This window comes from Gadus macrocephalus, chromosome 22 (assembly GCF_031168955.1).
Source record: "Gadus macrocephalus chromosome 22, ASM3116895v1".
NCBI lineage: Eukaryota > Metazoa > Chordata > Actinopteri > Gadiformes > Gadidae > Gadus > Gadus macrocephalus.
The window spans coordinates 9148881-9161742 of record NC_082403.1 but is presented as its reverse complement, the minus strand read 5'-3'; the positions used below and the strand labels follow the sequence as shown (position 1 = coordinate 9161742).

Genomic DNA, 12862 nt, shown 5'->3' with positions numbered 1-12862 from the left:
TGACCTTCTTTTGTACACGTGTTTAAGTTTGTGTAATAATAGTCGTATACAAAGCATCAGCATCTTCAACACTTGAAATTATACTGAACCACAAATACAAACCTCAATCATGACTCCTGCATGGCTCTGAATGTTTCAACTAAACACTTCAGATTCATATGGTCTGCAGCAGAGCATCATATAGCCGTTGTCTTCAAGAAACAGCGTGTTCAAGAAACACAATCCAGTAGTGGATTGTATGAAAAAGATTTGATTGTGCCAAATTTATTGTTCCATATATTTTACACACCACTGATAAAACCAACTTATCCCATGATAACACAGGAAAATAAAGAACAACTATATGCACCCACAAATGCATCTCAAAGTCCTCATATGTTGAAGAAAAAAACATGTTAAAAAAGTCGACAACAAAACAACTTCCGACTAGCATTTTTCAGAAGTCGATATTTGCATTAAAAGGGGGCACACTGGTTTAAGTACAAACCCCTGAGAGAACTTGATGAAAACCAGTAACCAACGAGAGGCATACTGGAGTGGAGGAATTAAGAGGGCTGCATCTCAGTCAAATCCAAATAGAATGCATCAGTGAGTCCATTTCATTTTCTTTCATTGAGTAGTCTACTTTATTGACGACGTATATGGTTTCTCTGGTTGTCTTTCTTGGCCAGCCATATGCAGGTTCAACCACATTAAAGGTTCAGATGTCTGGTAAGGTTATGGTGGCCTTACCAGCCAACTATTAAATCGACTTCCTTTTACAGGAAACATAAAATATGGCTATAATATGTTTTTTTAGAATGCAGAACATTCTTCATATTGATATAACCCACTGAATTTCCTTTGAAATTGTAGATTTAGAGTTACTTTAAACTGTACAGCGACTGTGTATTTTCGGTCGATCCAAGTGCTTTTGGAAATGGCTCCATCCTATTAACAAGTTTAGCAAACACTATGGAAATCATAGACCCATTCTGACGGTCTTAAAAAATACTGGAATATTGCTCGTTTATGTTTAGGCTGATTGTTCTTGCTCCAACGTTCACTAGACACACTTTGTAAACAAGCTGTTGACATGTTGGTGGTTTCATAGAATAACGAGAAGGGATTTGAAATAGCCTGTCTATTTAGCGATGCAGATATCAATCAAAATAGGATATAAACAATATATGGCATGCCATATCAATATCCTCAACATGGAAAAATTACACAAAGTAAACATGCACAGATATACTCAACCTCAAACGTACCATGCACACATTTTTGCCAATCTAAACCATCAGTGTATTCCAAACAGGGCATTCAGCTGACAGGTGCAACGTGTAAGGACTGTGTTTTGGCTTTGACGCAATCCACACCACTTTGTATTTGTGAAGGGGTTGCACATTATACGACTAGCAAACGACATGACAAACTTGTATTCGTGGTTTACCATATATCACTACCGCCAATTGTTCCGCCCAAAGCACGCAAGACGGTGGGGGATTAGCCTTAGCTCACAACGACTCTGGTTCAGTTTGGTATACACAAAAAATGTGCACATCATTTTTAAGTATAGATCAGTAGTGTTGTTAGATAACTGGTCAGCCAGTCTATCTTGGGGCATACCCTGGTAGCATCTAGCTTACTACTACCCACTGTGTGTTCGCTCACTTCCCCTGCTGTGCAGAAGGGCTAGCAGCGAAACGTCAATATCCGTCCCATATTGTTCAAAAATATAAATAAGAGATCATGATCTCTATTGGGTATCTGCACACTTTGTAGCTGACCGAGTAACAATAGCTCATTCACCTCTTCACTCCCGCTCGACTCAAATCCCGCATCTTTCTGGCGCCCATACTTCTCAGTTACACCGAGTAGGCGCAGTAGCGAAGGATCCTCGCTCAAAGTGAGTCCGATGTTTATGGGCCTCGGCCCTCCGAGGGTCACATCTCCACAGTCAGAACCCAACCTTCCGCGTTGGGGACGTTTCTCGAACCGAAGCCGATTTCGAGTTGACCACGGCCGACCAGGGAAGCGAGCCCGTGCCTGGCCCTGGTTGTTTAGGACTGTGACATTAGTGGGAGATGATAATCCGCCTCCCGATGCCGCCATTATTCTCTACAACAACAATCACCACCAGTACAGAGCGCTGGCTGTGCCGTGATGTAGAGCAGAGGCAAGATGGAAAGCTGGACGAAAAGCGCGAGCTAGGAAGGAAGTTTAATTGCATTATGGGAAAGCGAGTCTCTCAGAACCGCACAGCGTATGGGGCCAACCAGAGGCCGACGTCCAACCACTAGCTGTCTACATTTTGTAGGATTTCATTTCATCAGTGATATACTTCGACGTAACATTTCTGAGATTAAAAAACATAACCGTAGAAACACGGTGCATTATATGGATGAATTAAGTAAGATACTGTCGCTTTTTGTTCTCAAACCACCATCTACAAATGTAAACAATAGGATTAATTAAAAACCAAGAAAGTTTAATGAACAGTTTTTGTTTAATGTAACAATTGGTCATAACAATAATATGGCGAACCACAATAATACAAACATTGGGTAATTTTAATTAAGGATGACCAGCTGAGTTATATAATCCATGGTTTTCCCACCATAAAAAATATATATAAAAAAACGAAATGCTCCAAATACCTAGGTATGTGTAGGTAAAACAAGGCTCGATTACAGGAAAATATGGACATTGTAATAAATTGTACATCACTATTATTTATAAGTAAATGAAAACTTAAGTATGGTATTGAGTAAATGTATCATCACCATACACATTGTTATTGGGTAGGACTAGGTGACACCATACAATCCCATAATCTTCATGCGTTTTTCTACAGTACACACTGCAAAACACAAGTCCTTAGATGAAATGGTCTTTGTTGAAGCAGAAATTGGCTTTGCAAATTTGGAAAATTCCATGAATTTTGTATCTGAACAAAACTGTGTTCCAGTGAAGAATGCATGTTCACTGGAACCCGGTAATGTCCCTTTTCCCCCCTCCCCTCTGTATTATGATGTTTATATTCAATCATTGACTTCAGTGGCCTCTACTGGTGAGCAGTGACTTTGTTTCTCTAACCACAGTTCTTCCCACAGCTAGGGAAGGAGTAGCGGCGCGGGCTGGGGCCTGTGAACGTCCTTCTTGTGCACCCTCAGAGCTTCCACAGAAGGGAAGGTGAGCTCACAATTATCCACAGGGCATGGGATGTTGTACCCTTGCTGCTGGCTCTCAGAGGCCTGTCCCTGCGGGCTGGACATATGAGCCCTCAATGCTCTCTGGGCGTCTGATCTGTCGTCTACTTCTTCCTCCTCCTCTTCCTCCTTGGGCACGGTGGTCTTCATGTCTACAGTCCCCGGCACGGTGGCCCTTCTCTTAGCTGGGCAGCCATGTTCCATGGTGAGCTGTCCGCGTTTTGTGGGGAGCTGGCTCTCAAAGGCACTCCCCTGTGGACTGGACGTCTGGGCCCTCAATGCCCTCTGGTCCTCTGCTCTGCCATCAGCTTCCTGCTTCTCCTCCTCCTTGGGCACAATGGTCTGGGTCGTCGACTCGGTGGCCGGCTGGGGCCTGTGATCGTCCTTCTTGTGCACCCTCAGGGCTTCCATTGAAGGGAAGGTGAGGTCACAGTAATCCATAGAGCATGGGATGTTGTATCCTGGTTGCTGGCTCTCAGAGGCCCGTCCCAGTGCCTCCTTATCAGGCACCGGGGTCTTCGTGTCTTGGGACCCCGATGCTCTCTGGTCCTCTGCTCTGCCGTCTAGCTCCTTCTCCTCATCGGGCAGAGTGCTCTTCGTGTCTGCGGTCCACGACGTTCGGGACAACGGTGCTCTCTGGTCCTCTCCTCGGCCGTCTAGCTCCACCTCCTCCAGCACCATGGTCTCTTCGTCTGGTGTCCACAACGGTTGGGACCACGATGCTGTCTTGTCCTCTGCTCTGCCGTCTAGCTCCTCCTCCTCCTCCTCCTCCTCCTCCTCCTCCTCCTCCTCCTCCTCCTCCTCCTCCTCCTCTTCATCCTCCTTCTCGAGGGACATGGTCTCCACGTCTGTTGGCCCCCACTCAGTTTCCTTCTTCTTGGCCGGGCGTCCACGCCTCCTTGGGAGATGCATGGACTTGTGCGTCTCGAGGGAGTCTAGGTTCTGGAAATTCATCCTACAGATCTTGCAGTGAAACTTCCGCTTCGGGCACACCTCCCGCCGGTGTGCCAGCAACTGTAGGAGAACAAAGATCAGCAGTGAGAAACGTACACAAGCAAGATGTGACACCATGCAAGGAAACAGCCAGCTCGTCGGGAGCAGTTAGGGTTGGGTGTCTTGCACCTACACCTCTATACTTTGCTCGGGGGAGCTGGCTACCTTCAGGTCCCCAGATGAGCTGCTATATCTCGCGGGCCAATGCCACCCTTTATGAACTATTTATAGAGAACAATCTAAATAAAGTGACTAGCATTGAGCGTCCCTCCTGTGTAATCACCTCATCCAATTTTGAGTAGCCTTTTCGACAGATTTCGCAGCAGAAGGGCTTGTCGTCTGTGCCATGGGAGAGACTGTGTTGACGGAGCTTCGCCGACGTCTGAAAGCTGTGGTTACACTTGTAGCACAGGAACACTGTATTGTTCTGCAGAAAAATAAATTGTCGCTGACCATTATGAGCACATTTTGGATTATTTTTTTTTTGTTGCATGAGCAGCAAAAGACACTGAGCAGAGATAGCAATTTAATAGATATTTAGAGTATAGTAAACTTAAGGAATGCAGGGTAATAAATATCGACTAGAATGTTTTATGTATGCCGTATTAGGATATTTATATTTTTTAGGCTTAACTCATCTTTTGGGGGAAACTCACCTTTTGGAGAAGTTGCATGTACTCCTCCCCATGGAATTTTCTGTTGTGCCTAAGCATTGACCGCTCGTTGGCAAATATGATGAAGCATTCCAGACACTCATGACGCTCTTTATCTGAAATGCAAGAGGACTCTCAGTTACACAGCTGACTGTTTAATCATTTTGGATAAACATAAAATTGGCACCCAGGGTAATTTGGCAGAACAAAAATGTGATTGTTTTGGGACCACCACAAGCCAGAGAACCACAGCTTGCTGGCTTGACAGGTTTTTGTGTTTATGATTGAGTGAGATATTTTCCCCTGATTATACCATGTGTCGGTGCTGCACTGTTTGTATTAGGTGCGGTTGGCGCATTGTACGAAGTCTCACAAATCATAGATTACATTAATATCTAAAGGCATATGGCAGACGAGCTCAAATCTGTGTTTCACCCAAATTTTCGCTTCATTTTTGTTTCGACCAATCATGTTGCTGGAGGCGGGGATACTAGACCACGCATTTATTTAATCTTGGTCAATTTATTATTGAATACTGCCGAATCCTTTTGGAAAGTACTCACGTTACATCAATCATGATAATAAGAAAAATGTGAATGCGTCCACATTCCCTCCCCATCCGATATGGGGAGCTAAACTACAAATGTCCCCGTTTTTCATTTCATACATCTGATCATCTAATGCTGGAACAGAAAGGACATAGTATGAGATACCCCTAAAGAGTAAATAAGAGTTAAGGAACATATAAGTACCTATTTGGTTCCCGTTCATCTTACAGTGCGGCCGACTAGGGAGACCCTCCCTCGAGGTTATCCCAACAAGAACCCCTTTGGCTTTCAACCTCTCCAAAGAGTTGATATCAACACGGTGGAGGGAAGAAACTGTCAGTTGGAAGAATAACAAAGAATGACAGTATGCATGGTATTTTCTAAAGACGTAACAGATTTAACGTAAAGTTGGACAGACTACGGAGGAAGGCCTGCTGTAACAGTCGTAAGCAAACATGTGCAATGAGCATCGATTTATTTGAAGGGGCAGAAATAACCATCATTGCGGTCAAACTTAGCTCCTGTACATGCATGAAATTTTAAAAGCCGCATATGCAAAGTGTTTTAGGACCGACGAGAATTATATATATACGTACAAAGGAAATATAGAGGATCGATACATATAGAAGGAAAATGTGTCGCAGAATCTGGGAATGAAGCTAGACGTCATGCAAGGTAAACTAGTTACCTAGTTACCGTAAATATCCGAATGTGGTTGTTAGCGTTTAAAACCCAATCTTACCAGGGAGTAGGGGTAATGGTAGTCTCATAAAGCCAGACCAAAATACAGCAAGTAGGGTAATGGCGACTGTGTTCTCCAGTCACGTGACCAGGATGCTCCGAGAAACAGTACCAGCCTGCTCAGCAAGAGGGAGCGCTTTACAACACAACGCTTTCATATTGCTTCTTGCATAATTTGCATATTGACCCCTTTTGCCACCTTAGGTTTCCTGTTGAATATTGCTTGACTTTGCGTCAAAAAACAAGTGATCTTATAATGCCCTAATATATTGAATTAAAATAAACATTTCCAGGAACATTTGCTTAACAACTCTTCACAAAAGAGAGCAAGATTGATAATTAATCACAGAAAAGGCATGTTGAATTTCCAATTTAATGTGTAATCACACAATCATATATACACTAAAATGTCACCGTTGGGTTATGGTTCATAGAACTTTATTGGCAAATTCAAAAAAGGCAAACATATGAAGGCAGGAAAGTCATGAAGTGACAAACACCCCATTGTTTTAAAATTTAAATAATGTGTCAATGCAAAGGAAATGCATCTGGGAGGATTGGATAACAGTAGGTCAAGGAAAGACGGAGGGGGGGTCCTTAAGCAGAAGCCTGCTTGGCCTGCTGGAACTCTGCAATGCGGGTCTCCATCACAGGCCTGAAGTGCCTGATGAGTCCCTGTGGAGTGGATGCAGAATGGAGTTGTGCTTTATTCAAGTGGTCGATTCTTCAGATTCAACTAGGGAGCTAAAACATTCACCGTTACACATTTTCTCTGCAGCCATTGTATTTATAAAATAAATCAGGAGTCACGTTAAGATTTAAACAACAAAAGTACAAAAATGTTAACAAGGTGAAAGGGGAACATTGGAGAGGTTTAAAAATGGAACACTATACCAATATAAATTGACTTAAGTGTGTGTGCAGAGAAATCTCACGGTAAGACTAACACCATTTGTGAGCCTCCAGGTTTGCAGGGTTTAGAGGTTTTTTTTAGCCTGGAGCCAGCTTCAATATGCCAATCCTGCCTGCTGCACCTTTAAATAAAACCCCAGCTCTTCTAGCTCAGACTCCGCATGGAAGAACCACAGCGATCCACACCCATGCCTGAAACAAACCATACGATGCTTACCTGTACGGGCCAGGCGGCACCATCTCCCAGTGCACAGATGGTGTGCCCTTCAATCTGCTTGCTGATCTCCCAAATCATGTCTATCTCTGCTGCCTTGGCATCGCCACGCACAAAGCGCCACATCATGTCGTTCATCCAGTCCACTCCTACCGCCAAAACAACAACACATTGAATAAATGAACAGATGAATATGAATAGAAGCATGAATATAGTGAGAAGATTTCAGATGATTATTCTACATTGAAAACACAACAAACAAGTAATTCAAAACAACTACATCAAATAGGTACATATTTAGTTCAATATGTATTCTTATCAAGTCTGTTCTTCTCTGATAATAATGGGCAACCAACTGCAACAACACTATTCTCCCTCATAGGGAAAGCAGCGTACATAAAGAGCAATGCATTTTATTGAAAAAGATAGCGATTAAGTTTCCCCACCAGGAAGTGTAGAGACCTAGAGTTAGGGTTTAAAGACATTGACTCCTTACCCTCTCTGCATGGTGTGCACTGACCACAGCTCTCATGCTTATAGAACTCTATCAGGCGGGCAATGGCTCTGATGATGTCCGTCTGCAATGACAAGCGGATATCCCAATCTTATATCAAGTGAAGATGACACATCTGTACCATCTCACTGAAAACCAAACTCAAAACAGATTTATTTTAGATGGAAAGTTAGGTAGTGGGTTACATGGTAGTGCTATGGAGGGATCCTGGCTCATATCTTGACTTAAACGTTTTGAAAGCGTAGGTTCAAGCCCCGTCCCCCAAATCTGAACTTACAGACTTATCCATGACAATAATGGCGGCGGTGCCCAGGCCCGTCTGAGCCTGGAGGAGGCCATCAAAGTCCATGAGGACGTCCTCGCACACACTCTTGGGGATGAGGGGCGTGGACGAGCCGCCGGGGATCACGGCCAGCAGGTTGTCCCAGCCGCCGCGCACGCCACCTGAGAGCGAGAGGCGTGTTAAAGCACATCAATAATAACGGAACTCGTCGCCGTGACAACTGTGAAAGACGCGAGTGAAAAGGCTTGGAATAGGGCGGGAGGTTTCAGTCAATGTGCCGAACTACTGTGGGCCACTTCCTGGCAGAAAAGCTTTGTGCGTGAGGCAGATTTTTTGCGAATGGGGGTAAAAGAAAAAAATCATCATTAATTATACTGTTTTTGTAAAAGGACCGGCGCTGTACCTGCGTGTCGCTCGATGAGTTCTTTGAGAGGGATGGACATCTCCTCTTCCACCGTGCAGGGGGTGTTGACGTGGCCGGAGATGTTGAAGAGCTTGGTGCCCGAGTTCCTCTCCCGGCCGAAGCCCAGGAACCACGAGCCCCCGCGTCGGCAGATCGTAGGTGCCACGGCGACGGTCTCCACATTGGCAACGGTAGTCGGGCAACCAAAAACACCTGTCGTGAAGGTTTAAAGGGTCATTAAGTAATTGAAGACCTTTCGTTTGATTAGGAACTTTGGTTGACATCATGGTTCCATCATTAACAAAGGATTAATTAAAACCCTTTATGTAAGGTTGATAAAAAGTTACAACTCAAAACCAGCACTGTCATAGCTCGTCAGCAATATTATGTGTCGACTACTTTCATGACAAATGATCATTGGTAGAATTAGCCTTATACTTGTGGTGCAACGGTTTACAGGTTAACCGTGATCCGTACGGATCCACCCTCACGGTTCGGGACGCAAGTGATCCGCGGATCGGCTGATAAAAAAAAAAAATAATAATAATTGTGCGTTCACGTGATCAGCGCATGTTTAAAGGACAATTCAGGTATTTAGCAGATTGAGCCCCCTTTCTGGTTTGTCTAGGATGAAATATAGTGGTTGACACACCGAAATGTTGACTATTGGTCCTGTCTCAGGTATTTGGCTCATTTCGATTCGCCCCTGCCTGCTCAGAATGACTGGTCCTCAAAACAACCCTTAAAGTTTGTTTTCAGAAATGTGCAACTCACCGAGTGGTTAATTGTGTTCGTTGATGTTCCTAATCAAGTATCGTAGCGAACAGTTTCTGTCGTGTTTTATTTGGCGTTTCGTAAATCCCATTGAAACAGAAACTGGACCCGGAAGCAGAAATTGGCTGTTTAGGTTGTAGTCCTTTCGCTCGGTTCTCCGTATCAACAGTAGGGCTAGAACCGAGCGAAAAGACTACAACCAGCCCCCCTTTCTGTTTCCGGTCAACAAGCAATGAGTCTTCCTACAGAAATCAATGGATTTACAAAATGCCAAATAAAAACACGACAGAAACTGTATTTCGCTACCATACTTGATGAAAAAAAAGAAGACGAGGATGTCTGCATTGCAGACATCCTAAACTCTGTAGACTCTAAACTCTTCCAAGGCAATGCAGACATCCTGAATTTAAAGTTGTAAATCCAGGTCTGCTGTGCTTCCTTTGGACACAGTTTTTATTTTATTAACTATCATTGTTAAAAAGAAGGAATAATGCCCCAGATTGCACTTTATTTTGTTTAAATTATTTTTTATACATTTTTATTTTATGTGGACAGGATTATTGCCTCATTTTTCACTTAATTTTGTTTTTACACATTTGAAGATTTGCTTTAAAGTCATATTTGTCTTGTTATCTTTTTTGTTGTTGATCCGAAAAAAGATCCGACCCGTGACTTAAAAACCGTGACACGATCCAATCCGTGGGTTTTGTGATCCGTTGCACCCCTACCTTATACACCTTCAGTCATCTTGGTTCTTAACGCGTGCCGGGTGGGAAAACAGAATACGGATTCTGCCTCCACAAGCATACAGAATGGGTAAAGACAGACACACACACACACACACACACACACACACACACGGCCACTCACCGACATCAGCGGGGAACGGGGGCTTCAGTCTGGGCTTCCCCTGCTTGCCCTCCAGGGACTCTATGAGCGCCGTCTCCTCTCCACAGATGTACGCTCCGGCGCCACGCATCACAAACACGTCAAAGTCGTAGCCGGAGCCGCACGCGTTTCTCCCGATGAAGCCCGCCGCGTAAGCCTCGTTGATGGCCACCTGGAGAGCAGCAGAGGAGGAGGAGAGGGTCGGTAAGATGCGGAGCTCCCACTCACCAGCCTAGAGCCGCAGCTCAGCCGTCACACCGACTAAAAGCTTTGAGTGTAATTCTACATGGAGGACACTTAGTGTGCATTAAGTATGAGACTATCTCAAGAGTTGAAATAAAAGGAATAAATTCATCATATTCTACGTAGTCATGTCTATGCTTTTCACCTTATTTAATTTACTATACCAGCACGTAAATAAAAGCATGTCATCTTTTTGGGGTGCGAGTTTAATTTGGGAAAAATGTCCAAACGTGGCATCGGTCATGGAATCGATTCCCAAATATCCGCAATCGTTCACCACCCGTCCTTCCAGGTCACACATCCCCATCATGCATTTCTTTTGACGATTTATTTTTTGCATTTGTTATGCTTTATGATGGAGTGAGATAAGGAAGGTATGGGAGATGAGAGGAGAGGACATGCAGCAAAGGACCGCGGGCAGGAATCTAACCCGGGTCGCTGCGGTAAGGACTAAGCCTTAATGGGACGCGCTCTACCTGGTGAGCCACCGGGGAGCCCCGCCAATCATGCATCTCTGGTGAGAAGGTGGTGACAAGCGCACCTGCAGGTTGGACGACTCGTTGTAGAACTCTCCCCTGATGTAGATGTAGGCGGCGCGCGCCCCCATGGCGCGGCCTGCCACCAGGCAGCCCTCCACCAGCTTGTGGGGGTCGTGGCGCATGATCTCCCTGTCCTTGCAGGTGCCCGGTTCCCCCTCGTCGGCGTTGACCACCAGATACTTGGGCCTGAGCAAGGGATACATTACAACAATGAAAATGTATTTTATAAGAGCAGGAAGGATTAAGGAAAAATACATAGTCACAAAGGGCGACTTCACTTGCAACTTCATTGAAACAAAAGCTTTGCAGGAACAATTAAATACATTTTTGATCAGCTGCAACGGCTGGATATACTAAAGTAAAAAAAGTAAAAAGTATTCTTGGGCTAAAGTGATCACATCAACCTATGAGACGCCTGGCTTTTAAAACAGGCAATGCGACAATTTATGGCAGAAATGGACAACAAGAGGTGCAAAGATAGAAGGGACTTACAGATGTTGATGTTTACCGAAAATAAGTATTGTGTGTGTGCGCGCGTCTGGCTGGCTTACCTTCCATCGCTAGGCTTATTCATGAAGCTCCACTTCATGCCGGTTGGGAACCCAGCTCCACCTCGCCCCCGCAGCCCAGACCCCTTGACCTCATTGAGGATCCAGTCCACCCCCTTGAGCAGGATCTCCTTGGTCTTATACCAGTCTCCACGCTTCTGGGCCCCCTTCAGCCTGAAACCAAGGGAACACCAGCAAAACTGGGATTTAAGTAACAACTGGAATTCCCAGCAGAAAATGCTTTATTCACACTGGGATGTTAAAACAGCATAACAAGGCAGAAGAAAAGGGTTACCTCCAGTCGTGACGACCATACAGATTTGTAAAAATTCTGTCCTGGTCTGCCAGGGGACCAAATGTAGTCTTCTTAGGTGCGGTCTTGAAAGATAAAAGAGAAAGGAACAGTAATGCTTACAACGGACAAACACACACATTCACACTTTAACAGAGGATTTTTGTCATAATCTCACCTGCGCTGTAGAATTAAATCGAGTGATCACAGTCACTCCACCATGACTAATGGCAGCTGGTGCGCGGGACACCCCACTCACCACGGCTCGGGACAGGGACAGCATCTCGACTAGAAATTAGTGATAAGAAATAACATCATGCATAGTTGGTCGAGGCTGTTTTTGTAACCAGGCAGATGACCTTACATCACAAGAGGATTGAACACCTTTAAAACAGGTCCGATTACAGGTCGTAATGCTGATAGTTTGAAGAACACACAAACAAAAACTGAAATCCTTCCAAAGTCACCTCATCCCAAGCTTTGCAAAAATCATCACTTATTAGTAGATGAAAACGACACAGGCTATGTTATGCAAGTGTTGCGAGAAAGGTTGTTGTTACGTCTTTCTTCGTTGATGCAGCTCGGAGTTCCTGATGGTTATTTAAGATCAGTCCCTTTACAGTGTCGGTCAATGTACTATTATTACCCTAACAAGGGTTATAAGGTCAATAATACAGATCGGACGACTATTATGACCTCCATGCTCAGTGAGCTAATGCTAACGTAACCTAGGAGCCCTGTTTAATGCAAAACACTGCAAAATCCTACTGATGAAGGACAATGACATCAAGCAATAACATGACTACAAATCGGTGTACATCACCTCCCAAAATACCAATTGGGGAATTTACCAATGTAAAATACACAGGCGCTTACCTTTACTGTGCCCTGAATTTATGAAACAGGGTACGACGGAAGCAATTGACTGCAGACCCCGGATGCAGTCAACATATATGTTTGAAGGGGGCGCTGTTGCGCATGTGTTGACATATTTCGCCTATAAAAATCGAATGTGAAACGAATTGATTCAAAATATTGAGTTCATGCTATTCTGAATTCGAGAAATATGAATGCATCTATGTTAGAATTTAGAACCTATTATACGTTTTTTGAGTTATTGTATTAT

At 44.2% G+C, this 12862-nt stretch overlaps 3 protein-coding genes across 7 annotated transcripts in view; all 3 read right to left on the bottom strand.

Annotated features, from left to right (window-relative positions):
• The window catches only part of LOC132450698 (histone-lysine N-methyltransferase 2B-like), a 35182-nt gene extending 32989 nt beyond the window's left edge, over positions 1 to 2193 (bottom strand). The window contains exon 1 of the mRNA XM_060042721.1: positions 1792 to 2193. Coding sequence (XP_059898704.1) covers positions 1792 to 2094 — 303 coding nt within the window. The 5' untranslated portion in view covers positions 2095 to 2193. The remainder of the gene's footprint in view (positions 1 to 1791) is intronic.
• A 276-nt stretch (positions 2194 to 2469) lies between these two features.
• Positions 2470 to 6246, bottom strand: LOC132450732 (zinc finger protein 646-like). Of its 5 annotated transcripts, none has more exons than XM_060042808.1 (5): positions 6128 to 6246; positions 5590 to 5718; positions 4841 to 4953; positions 4468 to 4611; positions 2470 to 4205 (listed from the first exon to the last, which is right to left on the bottom strand). In XM_060042808.1, the coding sequence occupies exons 1-5, from the start codon at positions 6153 to 6155 to the stop codon at positions 3096 to 3098; spliced, it is 1524 nt and encodes a 507-aa protein (XP_059898791.1). In that variant the 5' UTR covers positions 6156 to 6246; the 3' UTR covers positions 2470 to 3095. The 5 variants fall into 5 exon arrangements, with proteins under 5 accessions (XP_059898791.1, XP_059898795.1, XP_059898794.1 ...); XM_060042812.1 differs by having other exon boundaries at positions 5590 to 5680; positions 6128 to 6229; XM_060042811.1 differs by having other exon boundaries at positions 5590 to 5725; positions 6131 to 6197.
• Positions 6247 to 6485: 239 nt separating this feature from the next.
• Positions 6486 to 12716, bottom strand: ndufv1 (NADH:ubiquinone oxidoreductase core subunit V1). Its single transcript, XM_060042814.1, has 11 exons — positions 12613 to 12716; positions 11915 to 12024; positions 11740 to 11822; positions 11448 to 11618; positions 10899 to 11082; positions 10097 to 10286; positions 8453 to 8665; positions 8044 to 8210; positions 7749 to 7830; positions 7256 to 7401; positions 6486 to 6801 (listed from the first exon to the last, which is right to left on the bottom strand). The coding sequence occupies exons 2-11, from the start codon at positions 12017 to 12019 to the stop codon at positions 6724 to 6726; spliced, it is 1419 nt and encodes a 472-aa protein (XP_059898797.1). The 5' UTR covers positions 12020 to 12024; positions 12613 to 12716; the 3' UTR covers positions 6486 to 6723.
• Between the last annotated feature and the right edge of the window lie 146 nt (positions 12717 to 12862).

What these genes read in the sequence shown, in the direction of transcription:
- LOC132450732 (XM_060042808.1), bottom strand. Translation starts at nt 6,155, where the DNA reads ATGAGACTACCATTACCCCTACTCCCTG. An exon ending in ACCATTACCCCTACTCCCTG is followed by an intron (nt 5,719 to 6,127) that starts GTAAGATTGGGT and finishes TCCAACTGACAG; the next exon opens with TTTCTTCCCTCCACCGTGTT. An exon ending in GCTACTCAAAATTGGATGAG is followed by an intron (nt 4,206 to 4,467) that starts GTGATTACACAG and finishes GTTCTCCTACAG; the next exon opens with TTGCTGGCACACCGGCGGGA.
- ndufv1 (XM_060042814.1), bottom strand. Translation starts at nt 12,019, where the DNA reads ATGCTGTCCCTGTCCCGAGCCGTGGTGAGTGGGGTGTCCCGCGCACCA. An exon ending in GATTTAATTCTACAGCGCAG is followed by an intron (nt 11,823 to 11,914) that starts GTGAGATTATGA and finishes TTATCTTTCAAG; the next exon opens with ACCGCACCTAAGAAGACTAC. An exon ending in TTATTGTCATGGATAAGTCT is followed by an intron (nt 7,831 to 8,043) that starts GTAAGTTCAGAT and finishes TTGTCATTGCAG; the next exon opens with ACGGACATCATCAGAGCCAT.